General features: G+C 37.1%; 1 protein-coding gene across 1 annotated transcript in view; it reads right to left on the bottom strand.

The window, feature by feature from the left end:
• The window catches only part of PCLO (piccolo presynaptic cytomatrix protein), a 387,939-nt gene extending 380,074 nt beyond the window's left edge, over positions 1-7,865 (bottom strand). The window contains 2 exon segments of the mRNA XM_060107659.1: positions 99-1,653; positions 7,463-7,865. Coding sequence (XP_059963642.1) covers positions 99-1,653; positions 7,463-7,716 — 1,809 coding nt within the window. The 5' untranslated portion in view covers positions 7,717-7,865.
• Between the last annotated feature and the right edge of the window lie 9,558 nt (positions 7,866-17,423).

Genomic DNA, 17,423 nt, shown 5'->3' on the forward strand with positions numbered 1-17,423 from the left:
ACAGTGCTATCCTATTGTAACAGCAATAAACTAAGCACCATTTGTGTAAGATGATGATATGGTTTAAGAGCATGAACATAACGAAAAAATGCACTTACCTCGGTTAAATGAGGATTGGGGTTAAAACCACAGAGGCTACAAACAGTGGTTTGACACTCAGTGCATGTGTTAAAATTGGCATTTTCTGGAACATGCAACAGAAGTTCAGTGGTATTGCAAAGAGGACAGATGGTTTTTGGGAGGCCTTGTACTGGAGTCTGTGCTGCAGATGGAAAAGTTTGTGGCTGCAGGGGTTTCCCTGTTTGGCTTCCTGGTTTTGTAGATTGTTGAGGAGGGGGCTTTGCTGGGCCAGGCTGCTGAGGAGGGGGCTTCATTGGGCCAGGCTGTTGAGCTGGAGTCTTGCCTGGCCCAGCCTGCTGGACCTGAGGCTTCCCTGGCCCAACCTGCTGAGCTGCAGTCTTTGCAGGCCCAGGTGGCTGAGCTGGAGACTGTGGCCCAGGTTGGTGAGCCGGGGATTTCGCTGTCCCCAGCTGTTGGGCCGTGGGCTTTGCTGGCCCTGGTGGCTGAGCCGGAGTCTTTGCAGGCCCAGGAGGCTGAGCCGGAGTCTTTGCAGGCCCAGGAGGCTGAGCCGGAGTCTTTGCAGGCCCGGGAGGCTGAGCCGGAGTCTTTGCAGGCCCAGGAGGCTGAGCTGGAGTCTTTGCAGGCCCAGGAGGCTGAGCTGGAGACTTTGCAGGCCCAGGAGGCTGAGCTGGAGTCTTTGCAGGCCCAGGAGGCTGAGCTGGAGACTTTGGCCCAGGTTGCTGAGCTGCAGCCTTTGCTGTTCCTGGTGGCTGGGCCGGGAGCTTTGGGGTCCCTGGCTGTTGAGCTAGGGCCTTCGTTGGCCCTGGCTGCTGAGCTGAGGGCTTTTCAGGCCCAGGCTGTGGTGTGGAAAGTTTTCCAGGTCCAGGCTGCTGGGCTGGAGGCTTTCCAGGACTTACTTGGTGAATAGGAGGCTTGGATGGGCTTTGCAGTGAGGGTTTAACTGACTCTCCCCTTACTGTATCTGTCTGTTTAGTCTGAGGCCTGGCTGCATCTCTCTGAAGTGGCAATTTTGCCTGGTCTGTCTGCGGAGCCTGGGTGAGGCCCTGAGTTGGCTTTCCTGTTTCTGGAGGTTGTGATTTAATTTTTTCTGGCTGCTGAGGAGATACTGATTTGGGAGAACCGTCCTGCTGAAGCAGGGCCCTCACAGGTCCTGGCTGCTTAGGAACTGGCTTGGGTGACTGTTGTTGTGATGGAGGCTTTGTGATTCCTTCAGGTTTTCCTTGTTCCTTCTGAGATATTTTTTGTTTCTTGGAGGCTTCTTCCTGGGAGGCATCAGGGTCTGATATCAAATCAAAAGGACTGAATTTATTTACAACAGAGGAGACAGCACTTAAAGGATTAACCTCTGAGAGGAAGCCAGTCATCATACTAGACTTGTGCTCTTCCTTAAAATCAGTTCTGGATTTCGATTCTTTCAAGCTAATAGTGGAAGGACTCCTTCCAGGCAATTTCTGCTCTGACCTCAGAGTATCTGTAGTTCTACTTTTACTGAGACCAGGCTGAACTGGACGCCCAGGGTCCGGCGGTTTTCCTGGTTGCTTTGGAGATTGACTACTATCCAACTCTTGTTTCCTAGAAGAATGAAACAAAAAGAAGTGAAAATAATGGAAACTATCACAATTCAAAATAATATTTAAAACCTATTACTTTCTTACATCTTCAAAATTATGAATGTATAAATATAACTAAAATCCATTTTTGCAGCATCCTACAAATAATCGTAAAATTTTTAATGTCTTTGTTACTTTCTTTACATGGATACAGATTTTCAACACGGAAGTGAAGAGGAAGGGGAAAAAAACCCATACTTGCTACTATAAGTAATGAACTATTAAGATATCTAGTTAGAAAGTATTTATAATAAAAATAATTTACATTTACTTAATAGAATCTAGCCATACTTTAAACCTATTTAAACATATTAACTCAACAGATCAATGCAAAGCCATGTTCCAGTACTTTTATGCTCACAGAATGTATCCTTTTTAACCAAAAGTTATAGTCAAGGAATGTCAGCCTCCCAAATACTAGCCCACTAAGAAGTGAAAATATTCCGTTTTAAATGAGATTGCTGCAACTGTTTTTTGTTCTGTTTTTTACTTAATATTAGAATTTACATTAGCTACATAAGACATACAACATGACATCACAGGATCTGGTAAAGGAGGTTTTTCAGGGACTCTGAAAAAGCTGACCATCTATTCAAGTTTTGACAGAATACCTGTCAAAAAAGGTAATATCCATGAAATACTGTCCTTATTAAACTTTATAGAATAAGAATTCCTACTTTAATTAGAAAATTCTGAGAAACAATTTGCTTGTGGAAGAACAGTGTTATACCATTCAATTATTTTTCCAATAGCATTCTTAATCTGAGATCTCTCTATGTAACAATATGATGCTTAAAGTATCTTGAGACATACATAGCCTGATGTACAAATAGCAACAATCTGGTTGTGACCCCACTTTTGAAAAGTTACTTTCCTCAAAGGAAGAAAAAACATAATGATCTCTTTACTTAATGTTTTCTACAACACTTACTATTACCATTGTTAATTAGACATTATTATTGACAATGACTTAAAAATGCAACAAGTAATTAATTTGCAAGATTTCTTTTAACTCATAGACAAATACACAAGATGGATATTTTTAAAATAGTTTTGGAAACATCAATTTTAAATGACTATGGCTCAACAATTAAAATACTTGTTTCTCATATACACTTTTATCAAGTACGTTAAATTTTAAACAAGCTATTTTTTACTGATAAAATTGCAACTAATAAGAACATGCTGCATTAGAATTACGGGGTAAATCAAATTATAAGTATTTTGTTTGATATATGTAACATTAATTTTGGAAAAGATTTCTTTTTAGTTAAAAGAAAAAGAGAAACAGAGTGATTCAGTAGTACTTAAAATATGAGATGATCACAATAAAGTTCTATAGGTTTTAATTTGTTTTAATAAAATTTACCTGCTAATGGACCAGACTATAACTTTTTCATTTCAGGTCATCTGGTACTTATTATGAATTAAGTTTTTAAACTTCCCCTAATGATACAGAAATTTGAGTATAGATCAAGATGTAAGGCATAGTAGGAAGAAACACAGAAGTATTACTTCTAAAGAGCAAAGGGTCAGAAAGAAAATAATCTATAAATGGCAATGTATGCCACAAAATGATTTTCTAATAAAAGATGCATAAATAGAATTCTTGGTTCTGGCAATTTCCTCCAGGAAAAAAGGTTAGAAAAACTTTAGATACTACCATGTCCCTGAAGCCTGTACTTAAATAAGGAACTAAAATTATTATCCTAATTGATTCCAACAGTTCTAAGGTATCTTTTAAAACACACTGCTACATATTTCCATTGGGGAAAATAATTTTGAATGTTTCCTTATAGGCCTCATTATGTGCTCCCTTCCATATGAAGGCAAAAGAACCATAGTAAACAACCCCAAATAGATTATTTTCAAAAAGTTCCACTGTTTAGATAGTCACATTATTCCAGAAATGTTCCATATTCAATTAATAAAGTTTACCATTCCCTTGAGGGGCAGATGCTTAGGGACTATCCTATAAGTGTTTAGGCATTTTATTAAAGAAATCTATATTTAAACGAATACCCAAAAAAATCTATTCTTAACTGTGCTCTCTTGAAAATACTATTAAACTTAGTCACTGTTTTTGTAATATTTCACTTAATCCAACATACGTACAAAACGAATAAATTTTGTGAATACCAAATATTTGTGATAACAATAAACACCAAAAGTTAAAGGAAGCTACTTGCATTAGAAATTATAACTGCATGTACTTCCTATGAATATTAAGTTATATTATATTATAGAATCCCCCTATGAGAAAATACCCATACAGCTATAAAGACTACAATTTATACTTAGTTTTAGTTGCTATAATTATGTAAATAAACATGGAGATCTGGGAGTGAAAAATAGAAAGACAATCATTAAGAGAAGATACAGGCTTAATACCAAACAAAAATATAAAGATGTCTTAGCTAACTATGTCTTTTGAGGAATTTCTGTTTGGTATGACAGTTCTGTTAAAAAGAAGAATGACCAAAATGCAATCTGTGTCTTCTGCACTAGACTATGAATTCCTAGGGAGAGATATGTTTCACTCATTTTTTCATCACTAGAACCAAACCTGGTAACTAGCAGATGAGTATTAATGTTTGATGAATGAATGAATGAATAACAGTGAGTGAACAAATGAATGAACACATCAGGTCTTTGTTTCCCTCTAGATTAATGTCTCTTGAATTCTTTTCACTTTAAACTCTTCCACAGGTCTTGTGAGATATAAATGGAAACATTCCATATTCATTTTGGCTTGCTGCTCTAGGAAGAAAAACAGTTGTGGAGGTGTCTACCCAGCAGCGGAGGCCTAAAGGAATGCTAAGAAAATAACTGATTCAGTCAGAATTGTTACTAAATATTCTACTAATCAGAAGTGTTTTCCAGTAAAGCTCTTCTCATATGACACATCTGTAGGTGTAAATAGAATGAGTAGAAGACGTAATAAAATTGCATTTCCCTGGATCGACAATAAATCGAAAATCCAGAAGCATTTCATTTGTAAGCTCTAACTTCTAGCTTCTAACTACTCAAGTCTTATACACTTCCCTTTTCACTTTACTATTGTCATCCTCAGATTAGAATTTTTCTTTCACAGGTTAACAGAAAAAAAATGTTTCAGCAGCAAGCGAGATAAACATGCATTCAAGACTAAGAATATAAAAGCAGTTGGAATACTAAAATATTTTAAAATGTAACACAACAAGCAATGACACTTGACAGTGTTAAGTCATAAAATTTTATAATAGAAATATAAGCATCTTTAGGAATGTCCGTTCGTTTGTATATTGCAGAGGATACCAAGACTTAAACAGCCTAAGAAATTAATTCAAGGTTATAAAACTAGTTAGTCGCAGAAATCTGGTATCCTAACTCCTGGTGGGCAGGAAGGGGAGGCACGATATCCAGTACATTGCACTGACTTCTCCATATGTAAAAGAGTATAGATACATCCAAATAACTCATAACAGTGAATGATTCAATATACAACTTGTCTGCAGCCATCACTGCCAGTGCCATTCACTGCTGATACTGATATTACTACTCATTATATGTATAGAGTTCCTTCAAATTAAAATCCAAGCAAAAATGTTCCGGTCAAATTTTAATTAATCCTTACTATGGCTCTACAAGATGGGTAAGGTAAGTATTACTGCCTTATTTAGAAGCAAGGAAACTTAGGCACATATGGTTGAGAAGCATATATAATTCGCTATGAGTCAGTTAAAATTAATAAGGTCTCTGGGCTCTCAACCCTTATTTCTTTAAATAAATAAAAATCAAAGCCCACCCTGTCTAATTCGCACCACATAATCTCCTAAAACTTGAAATGATTTAGATATACTTTCTTATATATACTTAAATTAATATGTGTTTATTTGGTTATCACAAATGGGGATAATAACTTTCCAAAATTAAAGACATTTATAGAAATCTCTCAGTAAAATATAAGCAGGTTGCCAAATTCAGACACGTTTATATATTTCAATGAAGCTTTCATCAGTAACTGTTTAGGACGCAGACTACCTATTGATAAGAATTCTACCGTAACAAAAACATCAACAGAGAGCTTTAAAAGTATGCTATCTGATACAAATACTGCCCAAAACACCATACTTTCATAGGCTGAAATAATATTTTTTAACCGCCCTCTGAATACAAGGAAGAAATTTAGGAATCAAAGCTCACACTCTTCTTGGTATTCGTAACCAGCATGCTAAACCTGTTGCTTGTGCCTCTAAGGAAAAATTGTAGAAGAGTTGGCATACATTTCTAAAAGGTTAATAAAAGTATTGTACCTCATTATTACCCTAGAAAAATCTAGTATATGAACATTCAAAATTTTTTCTAAGTCAGGTTTTAAACAGTAGAGAAAATAGTACATATCATAAACTGTACTCTTAAGGGAATACTTAAGAAAGGCTTTATACCAAAGAAATAGCCCAATATATTACTAGTTTAAAAACACAGAAAAATATATTCAATATAAAAAAGCTAGTCTTTACTAGTAGTGTTGGTTCCCCTTCAAGAAAACAGGGTTTTTGCCTGATATAGTTTACACATTTATGTGGAAAATATTGCCACTATCCACAAAACATTTTACATTTTTACTGTATTAGTTACCTGACAAAATTATATGTATATACTTATATTATAGCTCCTAAGTGTTTTTATTTTATGAAGTACAGGATAAGAGCCTACACCTATATCCATATCTTTCATATTTCCAGTATCTCTAATGAAAATTGTTAGGTTATCATAAAGTAGGAGTGATTTCAGAACCACGGACAGAGGAATGTCCTGTCTCTGAACAAGCTATGAGGGTGCAAAGTTAAAGGGTTTGTTTACAATAATAAAGGCAGGGCAGGCACAGTGATTATACCCTCTCAGTACTCTAATTAGAAAACAACTCATTTATTGGGATGGAGGAATACAGAGAGCTAGAGGGGAAAATGAATACGTTAATATTATAGATTAGCTCTTAATTACCTGTCCAAGTTGCTATTTGTTTTGTCTTTAAAAGTATGTACTGGAAACTAATTTGAAGGTAACACAAATTCACATGTTCTTCCGTAAACTGTAAGACGCTTTTTCGTATAAAAGAGCGGTGGTTTAAAAAATAGCATATGCTAATTCATAAATACACGTACAGCACCTGCACTGTTGTGACCAAACCATCTGTTTAATGCCACACATATTTTAGGGTTTCTCCCTGAATATAAAAGGTGTATTTATTCTATACCTTCTACCTAAACAGCTCCTGTTCTCCTCTGGGGCGTAGGGTGGGAAGGAAAGACAAATCACCTCCAGGGGAATTAAAGGTATTGTTACAGAAATATTTAGATATCATTCGCAGAGAGAAAGACCCCGAAATGACTGGGAAGGTTTAAACAGAAACAGGTAAACACCCAGCTCTCTCCATTTCCTAACACGTCCGTTTTGTATTAATGGAAGACTTCCAGATTAGTAAAACACTGGAGGGCGTCTCTCCACGCCACCCTACAGAGAAAAGGTTCCAAAAGGCCAGAAATCACAATCTAAAATCACAGTTCAAAGAATGCAACCCTTGACTATCCCATCAGAAACTCTATAAGGCATCATTTTTATCCTGCCCAACAGAAAGCTTATGTTCTCTTTACCACCACCCCATTAGGGAGAATAAAATGAACGGAAGCGACATATATGTACTGCCGTGCTGGCACATACGGGCTGGCACATATGTGCACGGGAAGCTGTACATATATGCCCGGACATATACATCATGCTGTGCGTGCCTGTGCATGGAAGGCGGCTCCGCAGAGGCCGGAGGAATGCTTCCCTTGGGCAGCCCCTGCGCCCTTGACATGACAGCAGCGATCTGTCTCCTCTCCTCTTCGCTCAGCCGGCTCAGATCCGCCTCCATGCCGGCCGGAGTCACGGTGTGCAAGGGGCTCCCCGCCCCGCCAGCCCCTCCTCCGGCCGCCGCCGCTGCTGCCGCCGCCAGCCCTTCGGGGAGCCCTTCCCCTTCCAAGCTCGCCTCGTTGCCCATGGCTTAGGGAAACTCAGGGCCACCGCACTCCCTCCTTGTGCTGCCTCCCCGCCGGGAAGCCCGTGGCCGGAGGAGCAACCGGAGACGGGGGCCGCCGCCGGGCGTGCAGACGGCGAAGACCCTGAACACCAGGCAGAGATTAGTCCCTCTTGCAGGTGATGACCGAGGCCAGTGCCTCCTCCATGTTGGACAACGCCAGGCAACCTTTGCGGAAGACAACTCCCGACGCCGCCTCAGCGCCCCAAGCCGGGGAAAAGCAGATCTGAGCGGTGCCAGCCGGGCGCCGTCTGCCCCTCCCACCGTGCCCCGCCTCCTCGCCGGCGCCCTCGCAGTGCGCATGCCCCTCTTGGAACAGGTGATGCCTGCGCCCGCACCCATCCCACTCTGCGTCGCTCTGTATCCTTCCTCGCTCTCAGCACCGACTTAAAGGAGCCCAGCGAGAGCACAGCTAAAAAGCAGAACGAAACAGCCGACGTTTCTTTCAGGCATATTTCAGGATGCCTCAACCCTAGTTTTAGCGGACTACATTCAAGGGGACCAGGAAGGGGGCTTGAGGGGAGGTGTCTGTTTCCATTCCGTCTTTGACTCATGGGATTTGTAGTTTTTTTTTCTTTTCCTTTTTTTTTTTTTTTTTTTTTTTTTTTTAAAGGAGAATTTTAAAAGATCCTAGGAATGTTTTCAGGTAACTGGAGATTAATAGAGAAGCCAGATACCTTTGGGACAAATTTCCCCAAAGGAAATAAAACTGGCCGTTTCATTTAGAATTTTGCCATAACAGTTATTTTAGAATCTTAGATACAGTGTAAGTAAGAAGGTAAGGTTTTTGAATGCTTACCGCTGTGTTGTTACCTAAAGGGACTACGCAAAAGTAAAGATTTGGAGAAATTGCGGATAGGATACTGTATTCCAGACTGTCGAATATTAAAATGTTACAATAGTGTGCACTTTTAAGACGTGTGTTCAACCTTTTTTGTACAACTGTGGGCCCAGAAAGAAAAATTAATTTGTGTAGAGTCACACAGCTGACTAGCAGCAGAGGTATAACTAATACTCACTCTTTCAGACCCACCCACCAACATATACTCTTTTCTTGCTCCTGCGCTCTTTAGAAGGGAGTGTTTTCGTTCAGCACTGGATCTGCAGCCCCAATTTTGCTACCCACCTTTCCTAACAAGGTGGACTTAATGTCCCAATTGTTGAAATTAAAGAAAATCAAAAGGTAACAACTGGGAATGAAAGAATAAATCAAACAGAAATGAATGAGTTGCTCAGAAAGTAAGTTTCCTAGGTTTTGTAATAATTATTATAATAATCTGTTATTGTGCATTACACTTGTATCAAAACTAAATAATGGCACAGTTGTAACAGTTTGTACTAAATTTACTGCTTTGGAAGATGGCTAGTCGGCAGATGAACGATTATTACTGGCTGAGTTCCTAGAAAAACTTTGATTCTCTTGTAAGATGCTGAGATGTGACTTCTAAGTCAAAACTGCAAAGAGTTATTCATTTAAATAAAGAGAATGCTCACACTTCATACAAACAAATCAAGCTGAGGCAACCTGACAGTCCAGTGGCCACAGATGGGGGCAAATACACTGCTGTCATACCTCCTGGAAAGGAGTTTGCTTCAAAAAAGTAGATAATTAGGTACACAATTCTGAATCATAATGCCTTCTCTGACAAAATGAGTAACTGCTTCATGGCTCAGGCTACCCTCGGAATAAGTAACACTCTAGTTGAAGGTGAGGAAGGAGATGATTCACATGCTGGCTCTTTTCTAATAGTATGCTCAAGTTTTGTGAGAATAAAATATATTGATGTACTCAGATTTCACAAACCACAAGCTTAAAAAACTGGTAAGATAAATACCCTTTCAAACTCTAGCCTCAGAATAATATCAAAACTGAGAAAATACATTGTTAACTCTATATTCTCTGCCATTGTACATGGAAAGGAGCTTGTCAAGTAGTAAGAAATAAAAAGTGATAGTCAACATGCAAAGTAATGTTGACAGGCTTAACAAAAAGCAGTAATTCGTAAAATGGGAATGTTATAACCCATTGTGTAAATATGTACATTTACTTTCTCCTTCCCTCCTCTCTCCCAGGAGCAAACATCATCAGAAAAGACGAAAATAGAACGTGTGGTGGGAAGAGTAAATGAACTGTGAAAACAAGAGATGTGATGGCGACACTGGGAAACTTATTGCTTGTTGACTCTTTTTTTTAAAAGGATTTTGCCTTTGGGACCTTTATAACTATTGAGTTTGAAGTAACATTACTTTTTTTAATCCTTTATTTGGGCTTAGTTGCTTGTACTGGGGAGGTGTTTCTGACTTAAAGAGAAATGCTAGAGCAGAGTCCAGGTGCATTCCTTTTGTGTGAATTCTCAGAATTCTAAGGGGATGAGGATGAGAAGTTAAAGGCTAGGATAACTTTATGGAATTTCTCTTTGTTTACTCAGAAAATATCGTAATTACTTTCATTCTGCAAATTAACTAACGGTACTAGATTCAAAATCTTTATTGCTTCCTGTTCATTATATAGTTAATAATCATTTATTTGAATTTCGATTTAACTTAAGCTGATAGTTCAGCTCCCATTCACTCAGCTTGATAGGTAGGTAATGAAATGAATAAATTTCTGAAAACCTCCACTCATATACTGTTACGTCTTTCTAACATTTCTCAACTCTAGAAAACGACATCTTTTTTCTTTTAATTCTGGTCTCACTTAGATTAGAACCAATCTAAATGTGATAGTTAACAACTAAACATAACTAGGTCATGATTCCTTGGAATGGGGTGGCCCAGTCTACCCAAGTCCTTACAGATACCATTCAATGGGGATAAAATCAAACAGACCACCTCATATGTGGTCATATGTGCAATACTTGAATAAATTAAGGACTGCAAGAATTGAAGTTAGAATAGTCTTCATCAAATATCGAAAAATGTGTAGTCTCACTAGTTTTTAAAAACCTACAATTAAATAAACTTCATATAATTTAATGTAGCCTATTTAATTAAAATAATAGCATATGTTTATTAAATGCTAGCAGGCATAATGTGAATACTTAATTATTTATTAAATGCCTATTATGTCCCTATTAAGACCTTTATAATAATGCTAGTGAGTGTTTTGCAAGCTAAATTCAAGAGTAAAAACAGATTCAACCTTTCTGGAAAATAATTTCGCAGTACTGATCAAGAGCCTTAAAAAGATTCATAACCTGTGATACCCTTTTGGAAACCAGTCCTGAAGAGATCATTTGAGTTACAAAAATGATTTTGTGAAAAAAAGTTCACTGCACTATTATTTACAACAGCAATAAAGTAAAACAGTCATTACTCCTCAGAGAAGTAAAATCTGGTACAACTAGATGATAGTATTTTATGAAGATATTTATTTAAAATAATGCTTTTAAAAAGTTAATTATAACATGGGGAAAATTTCTCAAAGTATATACATAGGGTAAATTTTCATAAAGTTAAATACTTAAATGTGCAAAAAAATGAAACCACTAAAATGCACAGAAAAAGTAAAAGAGGAAGCAAGGCAATGAACAAAATCCATATATATTTAATGACAAGACCATAGGTAATCTTCCTTTTTCTTAGAATTCACTATATTTTCCAAATTTTCCAAAATGAATTTGTAGGTTTTTTGTAATGGTGAAACAGCACTAGTAATTATTACTAATCATTTTTTTTAACAGCAAAAATAACACAACCCGTTCAGCTAGGGAATCAAAATGTGAACATCTTTTTGTAACAAATGCCTCTGAAGAAGCTGAAGAAAATGATGCAGTGTATATCCTAACAGTGAATTCATATGACGTGATGAGTGCTAAAACTCAAACAATTCTTGTACTTTCTATATTTAAAAGTCCATGCATTCCTAGTGTATGTGTGGATGTATATATTCATGTTTGTATAAGTATACTGAACATGACATATTTTTATATAGACACATATCTTTTTTTAATGTTCCCTCTCTAACAGAAGGTAAGAGAGGATTGTTAATTTACTGGAGGAGGAACCTGCAGTGGCTTAAGGTCCAACCTCATTTTTTGCTGTGGTTGAGCTGTTTCTCAATTGCTCCTCTCAGCCATTTTTGTGAGCTCTGCTTTCAAATGAGATTTGCAGCTAGAGTGAAGAAAATTCAAGTGAGAGTACAGGTGATTATGAACTGGCTTCTCAATTTTGAGAGAAAAAAACATGAAAAGTCTTTTAGAGAAAAGTTTGATAAATATATTTTTGAATTCTGACATCTGGAATATCAGGCAGTTTCCTTCCCTTTATACTGTTTCCCAAACTAAATCTGTAATTTAAAATAAAAGAGAAAGTTGCTTGTATTAAAATATGTTCTTATAGGTGTGGAGAAAAGGGAACCCTCCTACACTGTTCGTGGGAATGTAACTTAGTATGACCACCATGGAGAACAGTATGGAGGTTCCTTAAAAAACTAAAATAGAAGTACCATATGATCCAACAATCCCACTCCTGGGCATATATCTGGATAAAACCATAATCCAAAAGCATATATGCACCCCAATGTTCATAGCAGCATTATTTACAACAGCCAAGATATGGAAGCAACCTAAATGTCCGTCGACAGAGGAATGGATAAAGAAGATGTGGTACATATACACAATGGAATATTACTCAGCCATAAAATGAATGAAATAATGCCATTTGCAGCAACATGGATGGACCTAGAGATAATCATACTAAGTGAAGTAAGTCAGACAAAGACAAATATCATATGATATCATTTCTATGTGGAATCTAAAAAAAAGGTACAAATGAACTTATTTACAAAACAGAAATAGAGTCAGAGATGTAGGAAACAAACTTATGGTTACCGGGGGGAAAGGTGGGGGGGCATAAAGGGGGGGATAAATTGGGAGATTGGGATTGACATATATACCCTACTATATACAAAATAGATAACTAATAAGGACCTACTGTACAGCACAGGGAACTCAATATTCTGTGATGACCTACATGGGAAAAAAATCTAAAAAAGAGTGGATATATGTGTATGTATAACTGATTCACTTTGCTGTACAGCAGAAACTAATACAACATTGTAACTCAACTATACTCCAATAAAAATTTAAAAAATAAAAATAAATGTTGCTGAAAAAAAGTTCCTATAGACATAAAATGTGTAAAATATTAAGAATAAAATTAGTTTCTATGTCATTTTACAGTATTACTTTGTAAATTGAAAATTATTAATAAGTCATGAGGTTATAACAGATTATTCAGCATTATTTATTCACCCATTTTATAAATAGGCTTTTAGAATTCAGAGCCTACTCTTTGGAAAACCTGGATGAGTGTGCATATCTTTACTTCATGATTTTTGGAATGGCAATGTGTTACTTTAAATCCTTGCTCTGCCATCTTACACCTACTTTGGGGTTAGTAAGTCACTGACTTTTCCAGAACTTGAGGTTCCTTTCTCTATTGTGAAAATAGAGAAGATTGTATATTACCTCTCAGGGTTCTTGCGATAATGAGATATGAGAAAAAGATGTAAATGCACTTGTAAACTGGGATGCATAGTAGGACAGCTGTGATAGATTGTTGCCATACTGGTCCTCAATGAATCACAAGTCCATGTATTCACAGCCCTTTACAGTGGGACTGCCACACTTCCCATCAGAGATAGGGTCTGTTTCCTCACCCCCTGACTGGAAATGAACCCCTGCCTTATTTTTACCAAAAGAATGTGGTGAGGGAAAGAAAAAAAAAAAAAAGAATGTGGTGGGAGTGGCATGTAACTTCCCAGGTTAGCCTTCCAATCTGGCCCTCTTCATACCAGGAGACCTCTGTGCTCAGAATAGCCCAGACTCCATGAAGAGGGAAGCCCAGCTGCCGCAGCCTCCAGCGATCTCATCTGAGGTCTTACGAGCCCCCACGGATCACCCTGCCAGCTACAGTCACCTCAGTGAACCAGCTGAAACCAGCAAAATTGCCCAATCAACCCAAGCATCGTAAGACAAAATGATAACAGTTATTATAATAATTATTACCTTAAGTCACTACGTTTTGGGGATTTTATTTAAAGTACTTAACTGATCATTCAGTTTTTATACATTATGATTATGTATAATCTCTCAAAGTTCCCTTTTCACTCTTTGAATTCTAGTGACTTTTTACCCATTTACTGTCCAGTTGGACTTGAGCTATTTGTTCAAATTTTTCAAATACCACCCTTCTAAAGTATCAATGGGAAAGAGCCCAATTATACCAAATACTTACATGCTTGTGTTGTGAAAGGCTACAACAATAAAATATATGGGAAGATTTTTGAACTACCTAATGCTGTCCAAATATAAAGTTATATGAAAAAAGTGGAAAACTTATTCATGAGAATTTTTCTGAGGGAGACCAATTTGAGAAACTGGTGGGAGGGGAGGACACTCAAGGTCCCAGTCAAGACAGTGGCTAGATGACAGATGTGCAGACTCCTAGATGCAACACTTGGGATCAGAGGTTCAAAAATATTTTTAGGATTTATAAAGTTAATATGATACATAAACTATGCATCTTATAACTGTGCCTTTAATATATATCCAGGAAGACCTATTAATATTCACATTAACTTTTAAAGGATTCAGGATCACATCAACTAGAGGATACTTAGTTTTACCTAGCCTGATGATAGACTGGAGTTCAGACATTTTGTAAGAGAAGATAGGGCTTATGTGAATTGCTCTGCAGAATAAAGAGAAAGCAATTTGAGTTGGTTGAGCAGCATCCACTGGAAGACAAAAGTAGAGAAACGTGTAAGGGAAGGAGGGGACCCGATGCCACTTATTTTGTGGAAAGGGGAAATGGAAATGTTCTCACTGGACTAGTTTTGTCTCTCACATGCAAATTACAGGAAAGTCCACATTACTAAGGCATCTGTACATGGATTCTTTGAGAGGTGAGGGGTGGCACAGAGATGCAAACTTTATATCCAAGCTGATAAACATTAAAACTATAGGTGCTATACAATAGCTATTGTATAATTACTGTATAAAATTATTGTATAATTTTATATTATTATACAATAATTTATACTGTATAATAAAATACTATTTTACTATTGTATAATTTTTTTCCAAATCCATGTGTAGTTCTAAAGAATTTCATAATTTCCTTTGTATTTGTATATGGGAATACCTTGCAATTGGTGGAATATGATACATAAATAGGTGAATCTGTTTAGTAAACATGCTAAGGTTCATTATTTTTCCAGTTATAACTTCTAGATTATAACAAAAAATAAGGAAGTTGATTATTTTTTATTACATGATTAAATTAAGGGAGTTTGTCATTATTGATTTGGATACATTTGTAAAACTTCAGTGATGTACCTCTGGTGAAACCTTGTGAAACATGACCTCTACATATTGCTAAACTGTCTAAGACTTCTAAATAGAACACTACTATCTCTAAAAATATATATACACACACATATATATGCAGTAAGATATCATATGCATACACACGTGAAGGAGCTGAAGAACAAAGGACATGTGACCTCTGTGTTTCAGTCATTATTATCATATATGCTAAAGTGCAAGGTTTATTATGGTTTGCAGAGAGCCCCATAATTTTCCCATGTGCTCATTCCAAACTAATGGGAGAAAACTTTGGAAAGCTTTGCTCTTGTCTGTATGCAAGCAGAAAAAGAAGAGATAAATTTCAATAAGGATATATAAAGAGTAATTGGAAAAAATTACAAATTATTCATACAACAACGGTTCACAGCCCTGAGAGGATCTTACATAGACATTTTGAGAAAGATCAATAGCTAGGCCTCATCTTAGGCAAATTAAATCAGAATCTTGAGGAAGGGGGTGGCATTCGTATTTTTGAAAGCTCCCCAGATGATTGTAATATACAGCCTGAGTTGAGAACTACTTCTTTGAAAGGATAGTGGATTTTAATGTCAGAATTACAAGACTGAAAACAAGAAAGAGGCACTTGGGAATCAGTGTAGACTTTTCTTTGAAGCTGCGGCCAAAGGCATCTGCAACATAGTTGCCATCATCAGAAATGAATTTTGGAAAAAAAGGCAAAAAAAAGACACAGATTTACTCTGTTCAAAATGGTGGTGTATGCATTTGAAATATGGTGTACAACTCTGGCCACTGCATTTTGCAAAATGTGTAATACAGTTAAGAAAGGTACAGCAAATTAAAGAAAAAGCAATATCAATCACTTCAATCTAGATGTTTGAAGGGGGAATCTAGAAAGATTGGAGCCTCCTACTGAATAATATGAATTTGAAATATTCACCAAAATCTGGTAAACTAAAACTAAGGGGCTTTTTAGATACATAGAAAAGACATGCTTAAGAAAAAAAAATAATAGGGTACAGTACATTTATGGATTTTTTTTACATCTCAGATTAGGATGAAGGATGCAAACTCTTCACCAACATCAGTTTTCTCCCCTTTTGGGCAAGTAGCTAAGCCACAGTTAGCAATTTCTCTTGCAGTTTTATGTGGCCTCATGACCCAGCTGCACCTAATGAAAATGTGCTCCTTCCAAGCCTAGCCCAAAGGAATTCTGGTGTTCAGCCTCCTGTGGTTGGTGGGGATGGAGACAACATGTCCACTCTAGTGGGTCCATGGATTGAAGATGACAGAGTCATTGGGTAGGTTCCATCAGGAGGGTTCCCTGGATGACCATGTGTGGAATTCTGCATTCCCCTACTGACACCACTTTCCTTGGACAGTTTTGTAAATGAGGGGGCCAATATATGTATTATATTTGAACCATAATATATTTGTTTTTTGGGTGTTTTTGTTAAAGTAGTCAGCATTATCTTAACTAATCCGAGATAGCAAGAGGTGATTCTATACAGGAGAAACTAACATTAATAAAATACATCCCTTCCTTACCCATTCCACATCAGTGATCCTGGTTCCATTTTTCTTTTGGAATAGCAGGATGGGTAAACCTGGGTGCCTCACTGACCCCTGAAAATGCCACGCTCACCTCTTCTCCAGCTTTTGTTCTTTCTTAATCTGGCAAAATTGTCCCCTCACCTCTATCCATCTATGCATTTCTCGAGGCCAAGCTCAAGGCCCATAATAAGAACTTTTCCTATTCTGAAGCTGCTATTGTTCTCCATTGTTATTTGAAAATCTTATTATCCATTTGACATTTATTTACATATGTTCTTGCTTTATTTGATTAACTGTTTCAGAACTGAGTTCTTAGAATAAATCAAAAGTGTTTTGGTTTCTCTTGCAGTCCTATCAGTATCAAGTGCACACAGTGCTCAAACCAACAGACATAAATGCATTACTTAGTGAGGAGTCTTCAGGTTAAAAACACGAATAATGCAAAAAACACATTAGGTTATTTTGCAGAGGACATCTACAAGGTGGGGGAGTAAGGAAATGCTTTCACTGAGATAAAAGAATCCTCTTCTGTAAAGGTACAATTTTTAACCCATAAATAATATATTTAGTATATTACTAAGGTAGTCTCTTCAGTATTTTATCTATTTTTGCCTCAGCTAATCCTTCTGACAGTCTTGTCATTTAACTACTCTTTTGTCCATTTTATAAGAAAACAGAGATTCAAGTAAGTTATTTAAATTTCTTAAGGTCACTTAACCAATAAATAACAAGAGAGAATTCAAACCTAACTCAACCTGAATCTTATAACTACTGCTTTCTTCACTT

Source organism: Mesoplodon densirostris, chromosome 9, assembly GCF_025265405.1.
Source record: "Mesoplodon densirostris isolate mMesDen1 chromosome 9, mMesDen1 primary haplotype, whole genome shotgun sequence".
Lineage (NCBI taxonomy): Eukaryota > Metazoa > Chordata > Mammalia > Artiodactyla > Ziphiidae > Mesoplodon > Mesoplodon densirostris.